General features: G+C 42.4%; 1 protein-coding gene across 4 annotated transcripts in view; it reads right to left on the bottom strand.

Moving 5' to 3' along the window:
• ME3 (malic enzyme 3) overlaps positions 1–13,955 on the bottom strand; it is a 120,675-nt gene that overhangs the window by 26,932 nt on the left and 79,788 nt on the right. For 3 of the 4 annotated variants that reach the window (XR_014592465.1, XM_083883378.1, XM_083883379.1), the window contains 3 exons: positions 11,284–11,359; positions 7,397–7,558; positions 4,325–4,428 (listed from right to left, as the gene is read on the bottom strand). The exons of the other annotated variant lie outside the window; for it this stretch is intronic. Coding sequence is in view for 2 of the 3 variants with exons in the window: in XM_083883378.1 (XP_083739504.1) it covers positions 4,325–4,428; positions 7,397–7,558; positions 11,284–11,359 (342 nt within the window). In the remaining variant the exon portion in view is untranslated. The remainder of the gene's footprint in view (positions 1–4,324; positions 4,429–7,396; positions 7,559–11,283; positions 11,360–13,955) is intronic. 4 annotated transcript variants of the gene reach the window in all.

Genomic DNA, 13,955 nt, shown 5'->3' with positions numbered 1-13,955 from the left:
AACAAGGAACAGAGCCTCACCCTGTACCTTCTGCACAAACAGAGTTTCTCCAGCTGCATCTTACTGAAACTGCTGTGGTACATCTGGCATAGTAGGTGGAAAAGCCCAGATAAAAGCCCAGAGCAGAGGGCTTTGGACACATGCAACTGCATTACTCCAAAGGATTTGAACTCATGGTAATAAAAGCCACAGTGATCCCTAGCAGCACATCTGGAGCTCAGTCATTCCTCAGTAGCAGAAAATCAAGCTAATGAAACCTAAATAATGTTCCTGGACTTAAAGCATCATCCAGTGTCTTAAGATTACAGATGCTGGCTGATGCTCTTATCTCACATCAAGCCAGGACAATGGACAGCTGGGGTGGCTCTTCCCATCACCATCACTTCTCCCCATGAATGATGTCTGAGTTCCTCTGGCCACGGTAACTGGGGTAGATGGGCAAGGAGAAAATCCACTTTGTATTCCATGAGGGCTGGATGTGGTCTACACGACCAGCCCTGCCAGGGCACTAGTGATGGTGTGTAGGCCTCCTAACAGACACACAGATGCTAGGGAATGACTTTGAGTGTTAGCAGTATATTTGAGGGTTTTTTTGAAGCCCATCAATGCATAGAAACTGGGGCCTAGAAAATAAAGTCTAATCTTTCAGGATCAGTTAGCCAAGTTAACTAGAGCATGTGAAGAAATAACATGGGGGCACACCTGTACTGGTGATTTTGTTTCTGAAAAGTGCTGGTGAATTTATGATCCATGACCCTGGAGAAACAGAGGTAGCTTCTTTTCAAAAAGGTTCTGATTGTTAAAGAGCACCTGAGACCTGACTTAGTATGTTTGTGGGTAAAACTACTGGGAAGGGATTAGGCATAATAAGCAAAAATACACAAGGAAAAAGAAACTCAGCAGAGGTATCTTTCTTTTCCCCATCTGAGAAACTGAACACTTGATCTCCTGATGCTTTCTGTGCTCTGCCTTATGGCACAGCTTGACAGAAGGCTTGCTCCCCTGGTCATTCTGTTAATAAACACTGACAGGGAAGGAAAAGGGAGTGAAGTTATGACAGGTTAATGAGGCTTCAGTGACACAGTTTGCTGGCGTGGGGAACTGCACCTCGTAGAGTCTCAGGCTGCATGTTCCCATCTGCCAGCCAGCAACTGAGACTAGAGTTCAAAATGGAGGCTGGAGTTCTGGGATAGGTCTGGCCCTTTGGAACATGATGAAAGCTACATGAGAATTAATTCGATCAGATATTCAAGCCCCAGAAATTCTGGGGTTTATTCCGATTATAATCCTTGGACACTTTAGGTGAATACTTACTTCAGCCTAAAGAAATGTACCAGTTTAAGAGCAAGACTGACTTGTCCTTTGCCACAGTAACTGAGCAGATGGAAAACTGAAGCAGTGCATTTTCCCATGTGAAGCATATTGCTGCTCATTGTGAGAGAACAGCAATTTGTCAGGCTGCTTCATTCAGACACAGGTAGGCTCAGTGGCCAACTTTGCATGTAGTTGCTTCCCAAGAGAAGCAAAAGATATAGCTTAGAGCTATTGTTAAAGAGCTTAGTAATTTCACATGTTTTAGGTGAAAGAGTAATGAATGGTGGTTTAGGCAGCAGGAAAACAGAAATTTATCCAGCTGTTCCAGAAAGAGCTTTTGTTTCTAAAATTGCCCAGGGTGCCCACACTTTATTTCAAATATTTGAACTGCTAATTCTGAAGCCTCTGGCACATGCCTCATTTCATTACTAGGTGGCTATTATGAGACCAGGAGTCCTTTTGACTGATTCTATGGGTCTCCAGCAACAGAAATTTGACATCTGTTTGATATTATTATTCCATTAGAAGATTAAATCTTCACTCCTCTGGCTTTTTTGTGGGCTCCAATACATTCCACTTCAGTGACAAATGTCCCTTGAGCCAGTAGTGCTTTGACAGGGTGGGAGGTACTCCTGCAGAGGAATTGACAAATGGTTTCCATGACAAGTTAAAGTACCCTCAGGAAGTAGACAGAATTTCTGCATGAATATCAAGATGAAAAGGAAATCCCCAAATTGCAAGGGATTTGTAGCAAAACCCCAAAAGGTTCCTCCTCTCCAAGTAACTGAATTTGCATGTGACGTTACAGACTTGCATAAGAGATTGCAGCAGCTCATACTCACAGGTTGCCTCAAAAGTGGAAGCAGGCTACAATAAAGCAGCATGTTCTTGACCTTCTGAACAATTTCTGCTTCCTTTCGTAACAGAAGTGAGAGCTCCTACTGGGTTGAATCCAGTCATTCCAGTGGAAATTTGAGACCAAATGAACCTGTTTCATATGAGTTTGCCAAACCCAGGCTAATAGCAGGATTATTCACCAGCCCAGAGTGCATAAGGATCACACCCCAACAAATGCTTTAAAGTATGCTGGTGGTCAGGATGATAATATAGGGCAATGGCTCCTTCCGCTCTAGGATCTCCAAATACTTTACAGATGTGAATGGACAAGTGCAAAGCCGAATTTCCCAGCCCCACTTCACTGAGAACTTTCAGGGGCCTTACTCTGTTCAAGGAAGTCATTCTGGTTAAGGGAAATAGAAAAGCAGGGACAGGGGCCTCAGGAACTTGAGTACCAATACTTGGATGAAAGCATTAGACATGACTTCACCACCTCCCAAGATAAGAGTTCATTGTTTCATGGTCTTCTCCCTTCAATGTGGAGATTATCTCATGTAAACTAAACACAGGAAAATAACTGCCAATCCTTCTCCAACAGCAAGCACAGAAAAGGCAAATTGTCTTCAGTGGGTGCAATGAGCTTTGCATTTAAGACCACAAGCATAAATCTCAGAACCAAATTTATGATGGCTGAGACCATCATCTGCATTCTCATTCTATTGTTTGCATTCTATCATCAACACCAACACTGCAATACTCCCATGGTCTTCTGGCCAGAAGAAAGCAGGATAGGGTTTCCCTGAAGGATTAATTAGTGACTACAATCAAAATAAACAAAACCCCCACAAATCAACCCTGATGGCTCTTAAATAGTGTCTACTTGTCTCTTGTGATTTCCTAGTTGTGTTTTACCAGCTTTTTAGCCTCTAAGAATTTCTTCCCACTAGATAATGCACAAAACATCTAACATACTACAATGTAATCAAATGACATTTCAGTCAAGATTCTTTATCAAATACAAAGAAGGTTCAGCTGGGACTGAATAGTCCTCTGCATTTGTGTCCCTATTTCTTCCACTCACAGGGCAGTCACAGCATGTGTAAACCCATCCTTCTTGGTGGATGGGTAGGTGCTGTGTCAGACACCGGTCATGGTGCCTCCTGCCTCTGGGGAGACGGGGAACTGCGAGTTGATGACACACATAGCACCCACTCCCTCCCCCTTGTGCAGGAACACACACACACAGCTGGCTGGAAACCCAGAGGGAGGATCAAACATAGCTCCTTCACTGGGAAGAAAAGACAGGCAGCAGCTTGGCAATCAGGCAGAGACTGCAGCTCTCTGCTGCTCCTTATCAGTATAATCTGTAGTTTTAGGAAAGGCAAAAAAAGCTGCTTAGGAGCTTGTAGTTTTCCAAATATGAGTATTTTTTCTCTAACAATTGTCCTCACTTTCCTTCTTATGATAATCTCTCTGGATAGTCATGGAGACTTTAATATATGTTCTTTTATTTTTCAGAGAGAGGTGCACAGGGCTGAGGTGATAGTTCTGCTCTTCCCATATTTAAACTCCCTGGTGCATCAGAGACCCTCTATTCCAGTTAGTGAGTATGAATGGAGGTATGCAGCTAGTCTGTCCCACGCTTAAAAGGACAGTGCTTATAATCCTGGCCTTCTCACTCCACAGATTTTAACATCAGCAGGAAAGTTCCTATTTTTGACAAAGCCATAGAGAGGCAATCTGCAGACTCCACACTGTGTGAAGGAACATGCCATTTCCATTTAGGCAATTTCCTTCACAATGGCAAGAGCTAGAAACTTCCTTTATAAAGTGTAAACAAACCAAAGTTTAGGTTCTGACTATGCTGAATGAGGCTCATAAATACATGACAGAGGCCAGATACAGCCCACAGGACATATGTTTGACACCTCTGGCCTATGTGGATAGGAAATGCTTATAAAAAGTCAGTCCCATTTCAGTTCTCTGGAGACAAATATTTTCGACACAGAGTGCTCAAGCACAAAGAGTCATTTGCAGACCACCCAGGAGACTTGCATTGAAATGACCTTCCTTTGCTCAGATGATCAATTATACTAATGTTTATTTCAGGAGTTGCAACATTTGTTCTTAAATGGAAGCAGCCCAGAGGAGCCATGTATATAACCCCACTTACTTGTTGGTAACTGCCTGCATAAACTCATCAATCAGTTCGTCGTACTGTTTCCCACGAACCCTCTTGTGTTTCAGTCCAATATACAGTGGATCATTCAGGAGAGCCTAGGACACAAAGCAATTCTGTTGACATCTTCTCTTCTGCAGATGACAGAGATTTATGTCCCAGCCTACCAAAAATTTTTGTCTGATGTAGTCATATTAATTTTACTTACTATGCAGCTCACACATCTCTTCTCAAGCAGAATATGATTTTTGTAGGAAGCTTTGGCCTACCTTTTAGCATAAATAAGGTCAGAGGGATGCAACACTTCGTGACTGCCATAGGAAATGGAGCTCTGCATTCCCAGAACAGCTCTACCAAAACCTCTCTGCCACGTGCTCACTCCTAGTGAATAAAACTGACCTTATGTGGGGAGTGTTCACTGTGCAGTCAGTTCTTAATTTTGCACTGAGGGCAGGATAGCTGTTGACCATAAACAGTGCTTTGTGCAATGAAGACCACCTGATGTAACTTGAAATGATGTGTCATTTAGGCCTTTTAGGTGACAGCAGAGAGTTGATCACAATCAAAGATCAGATGGCAGAATGTTCCCAAGACCTGCACCTGCCTAGCACTCAGCTGGGTTATCTGACACGTATAAAGTCAAGGTATTTTCATATAACAGATTAATTTATATTTTGGTTCCCAATAGGAACATAAAATCAGGCCATTCGTCCAACCAATCCAGCAGGTGTTAAGTCAACACTCATAAGTCACCTAAAAAGGACTGGGTCAGAATGGAAATAACATATATTTTGGGGAAAATTACAGAACAAACACTGGCAGGAGACAGGTTGGCCAACACCTCTGAGAGTCAAGGCAAAGGAACTCTCCTTCCAATTTCAGGAGCCAAATATCCACATGAGGGGAGGATGAGCCATCACAAACTTATTGTCCTGCAGCCATATAGCCCTAAATATTGGCAGTTATGCTAATACCAGATCTGTTTTTACAGCCACAATGGTTTTCCCTTAGAAGGAAAGATGAAAGAGGTTTTCCTGTGAGTTTGATACATTAGGGCTCTTCAGGGCCATGAAACAGAAAGGAGACCCATTTGCATAACTTCACTGATTGCTCCTACAGCACCTCCTGCTCTGGGCCCTGTTCTCAGAGTACAAAATTCTCCACAGACAAGCTGAAAAATGTCAAGCTCTGAAAAAAGCCTGACTGCTGAAAGCAAATATATTTGTATAGTAGTATACAAAGTATCCAAATATATAAAATATTATGGACTGTCAGAAAGAGAAGCTGGAAACTGATGCTAAAAATATAATACAACAACTATATTTACTGAGTTCTACCTGAGGTTCATGTGTTAGCAACACAGTTACCCTTGGGTCACCAGATATTAATGGGCAGAGATGAACAAGATGAATGCCTTAAGAGGTATCTTATTTATGCACTGATAAATGAGTTTATTTGTAGGGCAGGATGCTCCTAGGATGTGCTTAGGGTTCAGCTAATCTGAGTTTATGCATATGAGAAAGCCATTAAATAAGTAAGAAAACAAATTATTTATGTTGTGAGGGAAGACATTGTTCATATTTCTGGAAAACAGCAGCTTCTATTTCTTAGCCCTAAATTTCCTTAGCCTGGAAATTGCCTTCAAAGAGAAGTTCCTGAACACATAAATTACATCTAATCTTGGGCAGAAGAAAAAGGATCCAAGACTGATTCTGTAAGTCCCTTTTTCTGGTGCCATCTGGCCCTTGCAGAGGCCTAAAAATCATTGGTGCCACTTTGGCTTGTAGTGTCCCATCTGCTGAGACAGAAACAAGATGAAGTGCATGATCAGATGCTTTTCATGAGAAGGGAAGCACTTTTACTCAGGTCCCTCTAAGAGAAGCTCCAGCTGGGAGGCTCAAAGCACTGGTGGTGTGCAGATCAGCATGGAGGAGAAGATGAAGGATCCAAAGTTCTATTGACTGGAGACTGCAGTAAGTGAGAGATTAAGACTTAATTCCTACTTTCGCCTCAGTGGGTTCAAACTCAGACTCCTCCCTTTTCAGGAAAGACCATGAATCAGGCTGAGATGAGCACATGAGCACAGCCTGCATTCCACAAGTCCATGACAGGCTGCTATGCTAAAGTGGTAACATAATCCTGGGGCCAGAGACCAAAGAGGTAGTTGAGATTCTCAGATGTCATCTATGGGTACTGATTTGGCATTATTTCATTCTTTTCAAGGGTCCATTGTGAGAGACTTGGGGCAGGACTTAAAGAGGTGCAGAAAATCTAGCTGTCCGGTGAGCATCAGCATGTCTGAAAATGTCAGCATTAATTTGTCTTCATACACTAACTCAAAGCTCTTATACCCCAGATTTTTTATGTCCCTCAAGAAATGTGTGTTTGGTTTACAGGGGTCATGTAAAGCACAAGTACATTTTACAAAAATGGACAAACCTGGGCCATCACAAATAGCTATAGGATATTAATTTTACAAAGACATCCACACAGATGTCCATTCTGGCATTGCTGAAATGTTCCACTTTGGCCTTTCTGAGCCAGAGTCATAAGGCAAAAATCTGCAAACAGATGGAGTCCTCTTGCTTGGTTATCATCTGCAGTAACATGTGCAATCTAACAAAACAGTGACATTAATCATTCCCAAACCACTCACCAGGGATTCTCCATTTTTGGAATATAGTCATCTCTACACAGACACGAATATCTGCCTGCTCCCTCACAATTACCAGAGGAAGAATAACTCTGGAACTTCCTGTACAAAGCCTGTCAACTCACCTTGCCATGCTGAAAGGTGGAACTGAGGTTTCAGCTCCAACTGGTAACACTCTGAGTCTTCTCACCAGGGGACCATGAGTCTGTTTAGTTTTTATTTTAGTTCTCCATAAGAACAAAAGGTTCTCATGCATCAAACAGGAATTAAACTTTCTCACTTCCCTGCAGTGCTGGTCTAGCCATCATCTCATCTTGGATGTCTCCAGCTTTGTCTCCACATGAACTGTCTCAGTTAAGCGGTAATCTTGATTCTTTCTTCCCCTATGTCAGATTTATGAAAAATTGTCTTACCTTGTTGTCTGTGCCAACATCCAGTAGGACAGGGAGACATTGCTGCGGGTGAACTCCACCACAAGCTGTGTACAAAGCAAGCTTTCCAACTGGGATACCCATGCCATAACTTCCTAGGTCTCCTAAACCAAGAATCCTCTCTCCATCTGTCACCACGATAGCCTAGGAGGATCAAAAAAGACTGTTGTATGGGATTGCAAACGCTCTAGAAGCAAAACCAGCTCCATTGTTTCCACACCGATGCCACTTTGCAGATGTACTGTGCAATAGGTATTTGCTCCTTGTCCACAACAGCACATTAAATAGCTGTTAGCAACAGGGGGCTGCTCATTTTTAGGGGTGGAGAAAGTGTGGTTAACAGGTAGCAGCTAACAGTTTAGGACAACAGCAGCTCTGCTGGAGAATACTTCAATTCCAAGTGGCAGAGCCCAAGAAGCGTGGTTTTTGTGCATCCCCAACTGTACTACAAGAAGTATCACAAATGAGATCTGGCCTTCATTTTTCATCTTTCTTTATCTAGGAGAGAAAAGTTTGCCTAGGAACTGCATCTGTGGAAGAAACATACTTCAGTGTCCTTTATTATTCTACATAAACTACACACATATTTGAGCCTTTTGCTATTTACTTTTCCTTCTGAGTCAATGTGAAGTGTTAGCCATGAGAAAGTCTCTTTTTGGGTGGGCTCCATCTGGTTTTGGGTGTGCGCTCACTTTTTACCACACCCAGAGGATGCAATTGGGATTGAAAGGCAGTAATGGGAATAGGGAAAGCAGCAAGCATATGCACTACTACAGGTTTATCCTCAAATTAAATGGAGTTAATATTCAAACTATGCAGAGAATATTAAAACAAAATTAAGTTCTAATGAATCAAAATACTTCTCTGGAACACTGATCCCCTTTCATCCAAATAAATAAGTGTTCTCAGGCAAACCTATCTAAATGCTCTCATAGCATTTAGATATCCATCAGAGAGAGAAAAATTCTTCAGCCTAGGATGTGCTGCAGCACTCTGTAGTTACCAAAGCTCCTCAAGGTAATTCTGAGAAATTAATCAGAACAGAAAATACAGCATGAGAGAAATGTATTGTTATTTGTAACAGAGAGGGGAAACTGGACTCACATTTGTTTGTGGCTCTTTGGATTTGAAAAACACCCCCAAAAAAGAGCACAGTTTCTGTGAGCACCTGATATACAAGGACATTAAAGTAATGTTTTTATTTGCTCATGTTCATATGATCAGAACTCAACAAATAGGACATTAATCTCTGGCTGAGCAGGGCAGACCCTTCTACCTGAACATAGGAGGTTACTGGTTTAACAGTTAGGAACCTGTTTTCTATTTCCATCTCTGATACAAATTTTCTTGATGACTCTAGTGAAATCACTAGAGTGTAAAGGTTAGCTGTGCAGTTTATGAAATCCATGTAAATGGTTTCTAAACTCATTTGACAACTAATGGGGAGAGACAGAAATGTCCAGAGGCATCTCCTCTCTCCAGCAGCTGTTTTGGGAACGCATGAAAGGGTTATTTCTCTCTGAAAAGCTCAGTTCCCTCTTAATTGGCCCTGCAGAAATACTTAAAATATGAGACTAGGCACTAAGTCCCCAGGCAGCTGATGTTAACTGAGATGACTCTGGACCACAGGCTGTACCCAGTTAACCAGTCCAGGTTTGCAGTGCCTCAGTAGCAGGCATGTGGCCCAGCAGAGTGATCCAGAGTTCTGTGCTGATCTCCAAGCTGCCAAGGCAATGCAGAGAGGCAAGTGCTGCTGTTGGCATTCCCAGTTCTCTGCACTGATTGCAGAAGGTCAGCCTTTACAGGATGAACTGATACTCTACACTGAGTGAACCAACAGAAAACACTCCATGGGAAGGATTTTGAACAGCCCTGTACAGCAGTAATCCTGGTGGGGATTCAAGATCCTGAGTGCACTTCTAGGGCAGGCATCCCACAAAAAGAGGGAGGAATGAGGGGAGGGAAAGCAGGATGGAAGGCCAGTGCAGTAGCTTGCACAGCAGCACACTTGTCTTCGAATCAAATACATGTTTCTACACCATCCTCACTTTGAGTGGCTTGAATTCATAGCTGCCAGGATGACACCCATCCTGTGTGATTCTTTGCATTCTTTTTGCTTTAGCTGGGCCATTGTGAAGAAAAGAATACAAGACTAAGGAACCAGAGAGAAAATTGGCAAGGGAAGGCACTCCTGAGGATGGCCAGCATTTTATCCAATATTTCTTCCTGTCAGGATTCATTAGCCATCCTGGAAGGGACACAAAACCCCCACATTCCCATGTAAGTATGACCAGAAATTATTTCTTCTCACTTGTTCTGGTACTATGATTCTTTCAGGGCAGCCCAGCTTTGACAGGAGGCTTGAAGGTGAGGCTCATTAGGGCTTGTCTGAGGCTTTGCTAAGCTAAGCAGAGCATCAGCATCCTTCCAGCCCTTGCAGGCAGAGGATCCAGAGTTTGGCCCAGATTTCCCATTTCTGCAGTAAGCACTGCTGCCATGAAACCCTAACGAGCCAAATCTAATGAACAAAATGTGGGCAGCATCTCCAGGTATTTCTGCACTGTCTTTAGTGGATGGTGTTCAATGGGGCGGAGTGTTCACTCTTTAAAAAAAAACAAACCTGGGTAACTCCAGGGACTTAGTTGCAGTCCAGGTGCCTCCCTACTGATCTCAAAATCTTGAGTGTTCCAATGCCAACCAGTTCAGGAATGAAGAAGTCTATGCACAAAGACACAGGGAACCTTGTGGTCCATAACAGCAATACTCCTAAAATGAGCTGCCTTTGTAGTCTGGCAAACCTGGAAAATAGATAGTCTGAATCTCTTTCATGGACCACTGCCCTTCCTATGGTCTGTTTTGGTGCCAGAGGGGCTGTTTCAACAACAATCTCTAATCTTTCTGTGCCAGTTTCCCCATCTGCAAAAACATTTCTATTAGCCATAATGAATTCTGCTCACAGTTCTGAGTTGGAAACAAATGGAAATACTGAGTTTGTTGGACAGAGCAAGGACAAAATACCCAGCCTGCCTCTCTTCCCCATGGTTCCAAACACAAGTTTATATGATTGTGATCACTTTTTCTGAAAACATGTTAAATTTCCTTTTTCTTCCCCCTTAGAAATGGAAAATGCTTGCAAGATTTTCTCAGCTGCCAAATCTTTGTTCTTGGAAGAAGCAGATGATTGATAGGGGACCAAAACTCTGTCAAAAGCCATGGAAATTCCCAGGGACATGTACTTTCAGACTGATAGAATAAGGTGAGGTGACTGGCAAGACCTGTCTTAAGTGTTGACTTTATTTCATGTCAGGGACTTGCCCGGCCCCAAGCTCTAGTGAAAAAAACATTGCACAAGAACACTTTTTGGGAGTGGTGTCAATAATATTTTCAGCTGCTGGATATCAAACATGATTTTCAGAGTTGCCAGAGTTGCAGCTCTTGATGCTGCATGAGTCACTGGATTTGTGAAGGAGTCCTACAAGCATGTTGATTACAGAGGTATCTTAAAGAGCTTTGGTACAAGTTAGCCACACAATTCTTCAATACACATATCTTTCTTTTTCACTAGGGCCCCTATTCTGTACAAATTTATTATCATGCACTTTTTTTTTTTTTATTGACCAAGATCCTGCTACCTCTGAAAAAATAGTTCTTGATTGCATACACACATGACAGTCTCTGAAGTCCCAACTTGACTGGAAATTGAAACCAAACTGAAGTTCAGTCTGAAAATTCTCTGAGGAAGGGAAGCATTCTTTGCTCATCCTTTTAAATAGCCAGCTCTGTAAATGATGCCAAGCAGTTCCACTGAATATCCCATTTTGCACCAAGCTGCCTGCATTTTCCCAGTCCACAGAAGACATGCCACGTACCTTAACATTTTCTTCAGGCCAAGAGTTTAGCATTGTTGCAATATGGCCTTTGTCATGGATGGTGATAAACAATCCCCTAAGAGAGGAAAAGAAAAGGAAAGAAAGAGAAGAAAAATAAGCCTTGTAATAAAACTAGTAACTCCAAGATAAAAGAAAATAGGTGAACTTGAAAATGGAGGTATGTGAGCTGCCGAGTACAAAACCAGCCAACTCACTGACACAAAAACGAGACCTCAAGGGACTGCTAATAGCAAAATAAATTCTCATTTTCTAGTTTCTAGTTATAGCAATTTTGATAAATGCAGTGAGGCTGATGGTTTTACCATAAGCCTTGTTACACATTCTTTCCTGAGGAGCCTATAGCTCCTGGCCATCCAAACAGTGAAAGCATGATCCTTCTCACCCAGCTGCCAGTGTCAATGATGAGGATGGCTACTCCCATCATTGGGAGCTGGGTATTTCGGGTCACCTCTCTAGTCCACAGAACTCCAATCTGACTGGATCAATATCTGCCATGGCATTTGCTTTGATCAAGCCAAACCTGACGTTTTTTTCCCCCATGAATATCTGATCCCAGTTTTTGACATTCACCAAGTGAAAAGCACGAAAAATTATGAGAAGTAAACGGAAAATTAAATGTTTGGATGTAACTTCAATGTGAAGTGTTTATATGGACAATAACATAGCTGATTGCACTAAGGTTAATCACTTCTCAATGCAAAGGTCTTCAGGGTTTAAACAAAAGTACCTTCTTTTTAAATAAAATTAGGAGCTGGAAGAGATCATTTTTGAAACATGTTTTAGATTTGTGGCTTATTTTTTCGCCTCTCTGCTGTTGTTATCAAAGAGTATCCGTAGCGGGGATTCTTTCAATACTCAGGACAGCATTATTTACGTTGACTGATTTCTGCTTTGATACTCTGGGATTTTGCTGAAGTTCCTTTTAGGCTGCACTAACCCCAAAAGAGGCAACCTGTCCTCTATACCTATGTCAGGGAAAATTGCTTACATTGCTCACAGTGCTGTCTAATCAGCGCAAATCAAGGGCTTTGACTTGAGAACTCCTCTTGGCAGGAGGATGCAGCCATTTTCCTTGCCTTGTTATCTGCTCACAAAAGCAGGAGTTGTGCCAGCAATTAGTAACAGTTGGAAAAATGGAGAGATGTATTTTTGTTGCGTACATCTCTCAACTATTGCTGAGCCCCAGAAAGTTCAGATCCGGTCATGGTTTAGGCTTCTAACATGAAACATTAGAGAGAAGAGGCTTGGAAACAACCTCCATTGTAAGGCCATATGATGAATAACCAAACATAATTGGGCTACTCACTCTGGCAAGAGCTTATCTCACATGACTCTTCTAGGGGACAGATATCTTCCCACAGTCAACTGTGGGATTCCTAATGAAAATGCCCTTTACTTCGAAAAGAAGAAAAATAAAAGTGCTGACTTCAACACTGTTCAAGTCACAATCACACAGACAGATCAGAAAGGCAAAAAAGGAAAATAACATTTCATTTATTCAGTGTAATTCTTTAACACTGTGCCAATAACCAATGAACTAATCACATACACATGGCTTGCCTCAAAGACAGTATTCACAGATGTCAATCTTCATAAAAAGGGAGTACTGTACTGCTGCCATGTATGTTTAGAAGGCAGTTATTAACTGGGAATTAAAAGTGCAAATTAGTAACATCACTGCATATATTTCAGGTTGTGATATGCTTTTAGGAAGAATGCTATTGTTTGAAGGTAACATTTTCCCTACATAATGAAGACACCTACTAAGTGTCTAGCCGTGTGCCTCATACATTCACATCTCCTGAGTACTGAAGGGAGACCACCAGCTATCTAACTTTTGAAAAACATCCTGAGCTCACAGCAGAAGCTGAAACCCACCTGTCTACCCGCTGCTGATTGTGCAGCTCGATGGAACTGAGAGTTGTTCCATATACAAGTGGAGAGGGCAGCTACCCAATGCCCATTGATTCTGACCCTTGAATTGGAAGGGCAGTGGGCTGGCCTTCAATCCCTGCTCGGAATTTGTCAGTAGAGAGAGTTCAGCTTGGGTCTTCCAAAATCTGAGGACTACCCTCACTATGCTCCTTGGGAGTAGGACTCTCACAGCTGTCATTGGATTGGCTTGGCTTAGATAGCCTGGTTGGTCACTGAGAACCAAGTATGGAGAGACAGCCCTCTCAGAGTTTGTGTTCCCTTCCTTAATAAGATGTCTTTGATGCTAATTGCTCCTTACTTTACTTCAGGCAAAATCAGATGGCTTATTTTAGGCTAACACCCTAAGGGTATCACCAGCTTTGCAAGGGAAACCATCAGGAGGAGCAGAGATGATGATCCATGTGACCTCTCTCAGTGACACAACTACATCAGGAAGTTGGCATGTATCTAAGCAAGCCTTGCATTTCACTAATTCTGAATCTGAGAGCCAAGGGCCCAGGTTCAATAAAACATCTACATTTCCAATGCCTTTAGGCAAACAGCTGAAGCAAGCTCCTGAATCTGGTTGAGACTCTGTGGCCTCCCATTAGGCGTCCAAGCATTCAGAAGGGGATCCTGGCAGTAGTGAGCTGGAAATCCCTTTGCAGATGGACTATGCAACGACAAGTTCTGACAGGCAGTTGAGAAACTTCATGGCATTTTTAGACTCAAAGAGA

Source organism: Zosterops lateralis (genome assembly GCF_965231275.1).
Source record: "Zosterops lateralis genome assembly, chromosome: 2".
In the NCBI taxonomy this organism is placed as follows: Eukaryota; Metazoa; Chordata; class Aves; order Passeriformes; family Zosteropidae; genus Zosterops; species Zosterops lateralis.
This window is presented reverse-complemented; position numbering and strand designations above follow the sequence as displayed.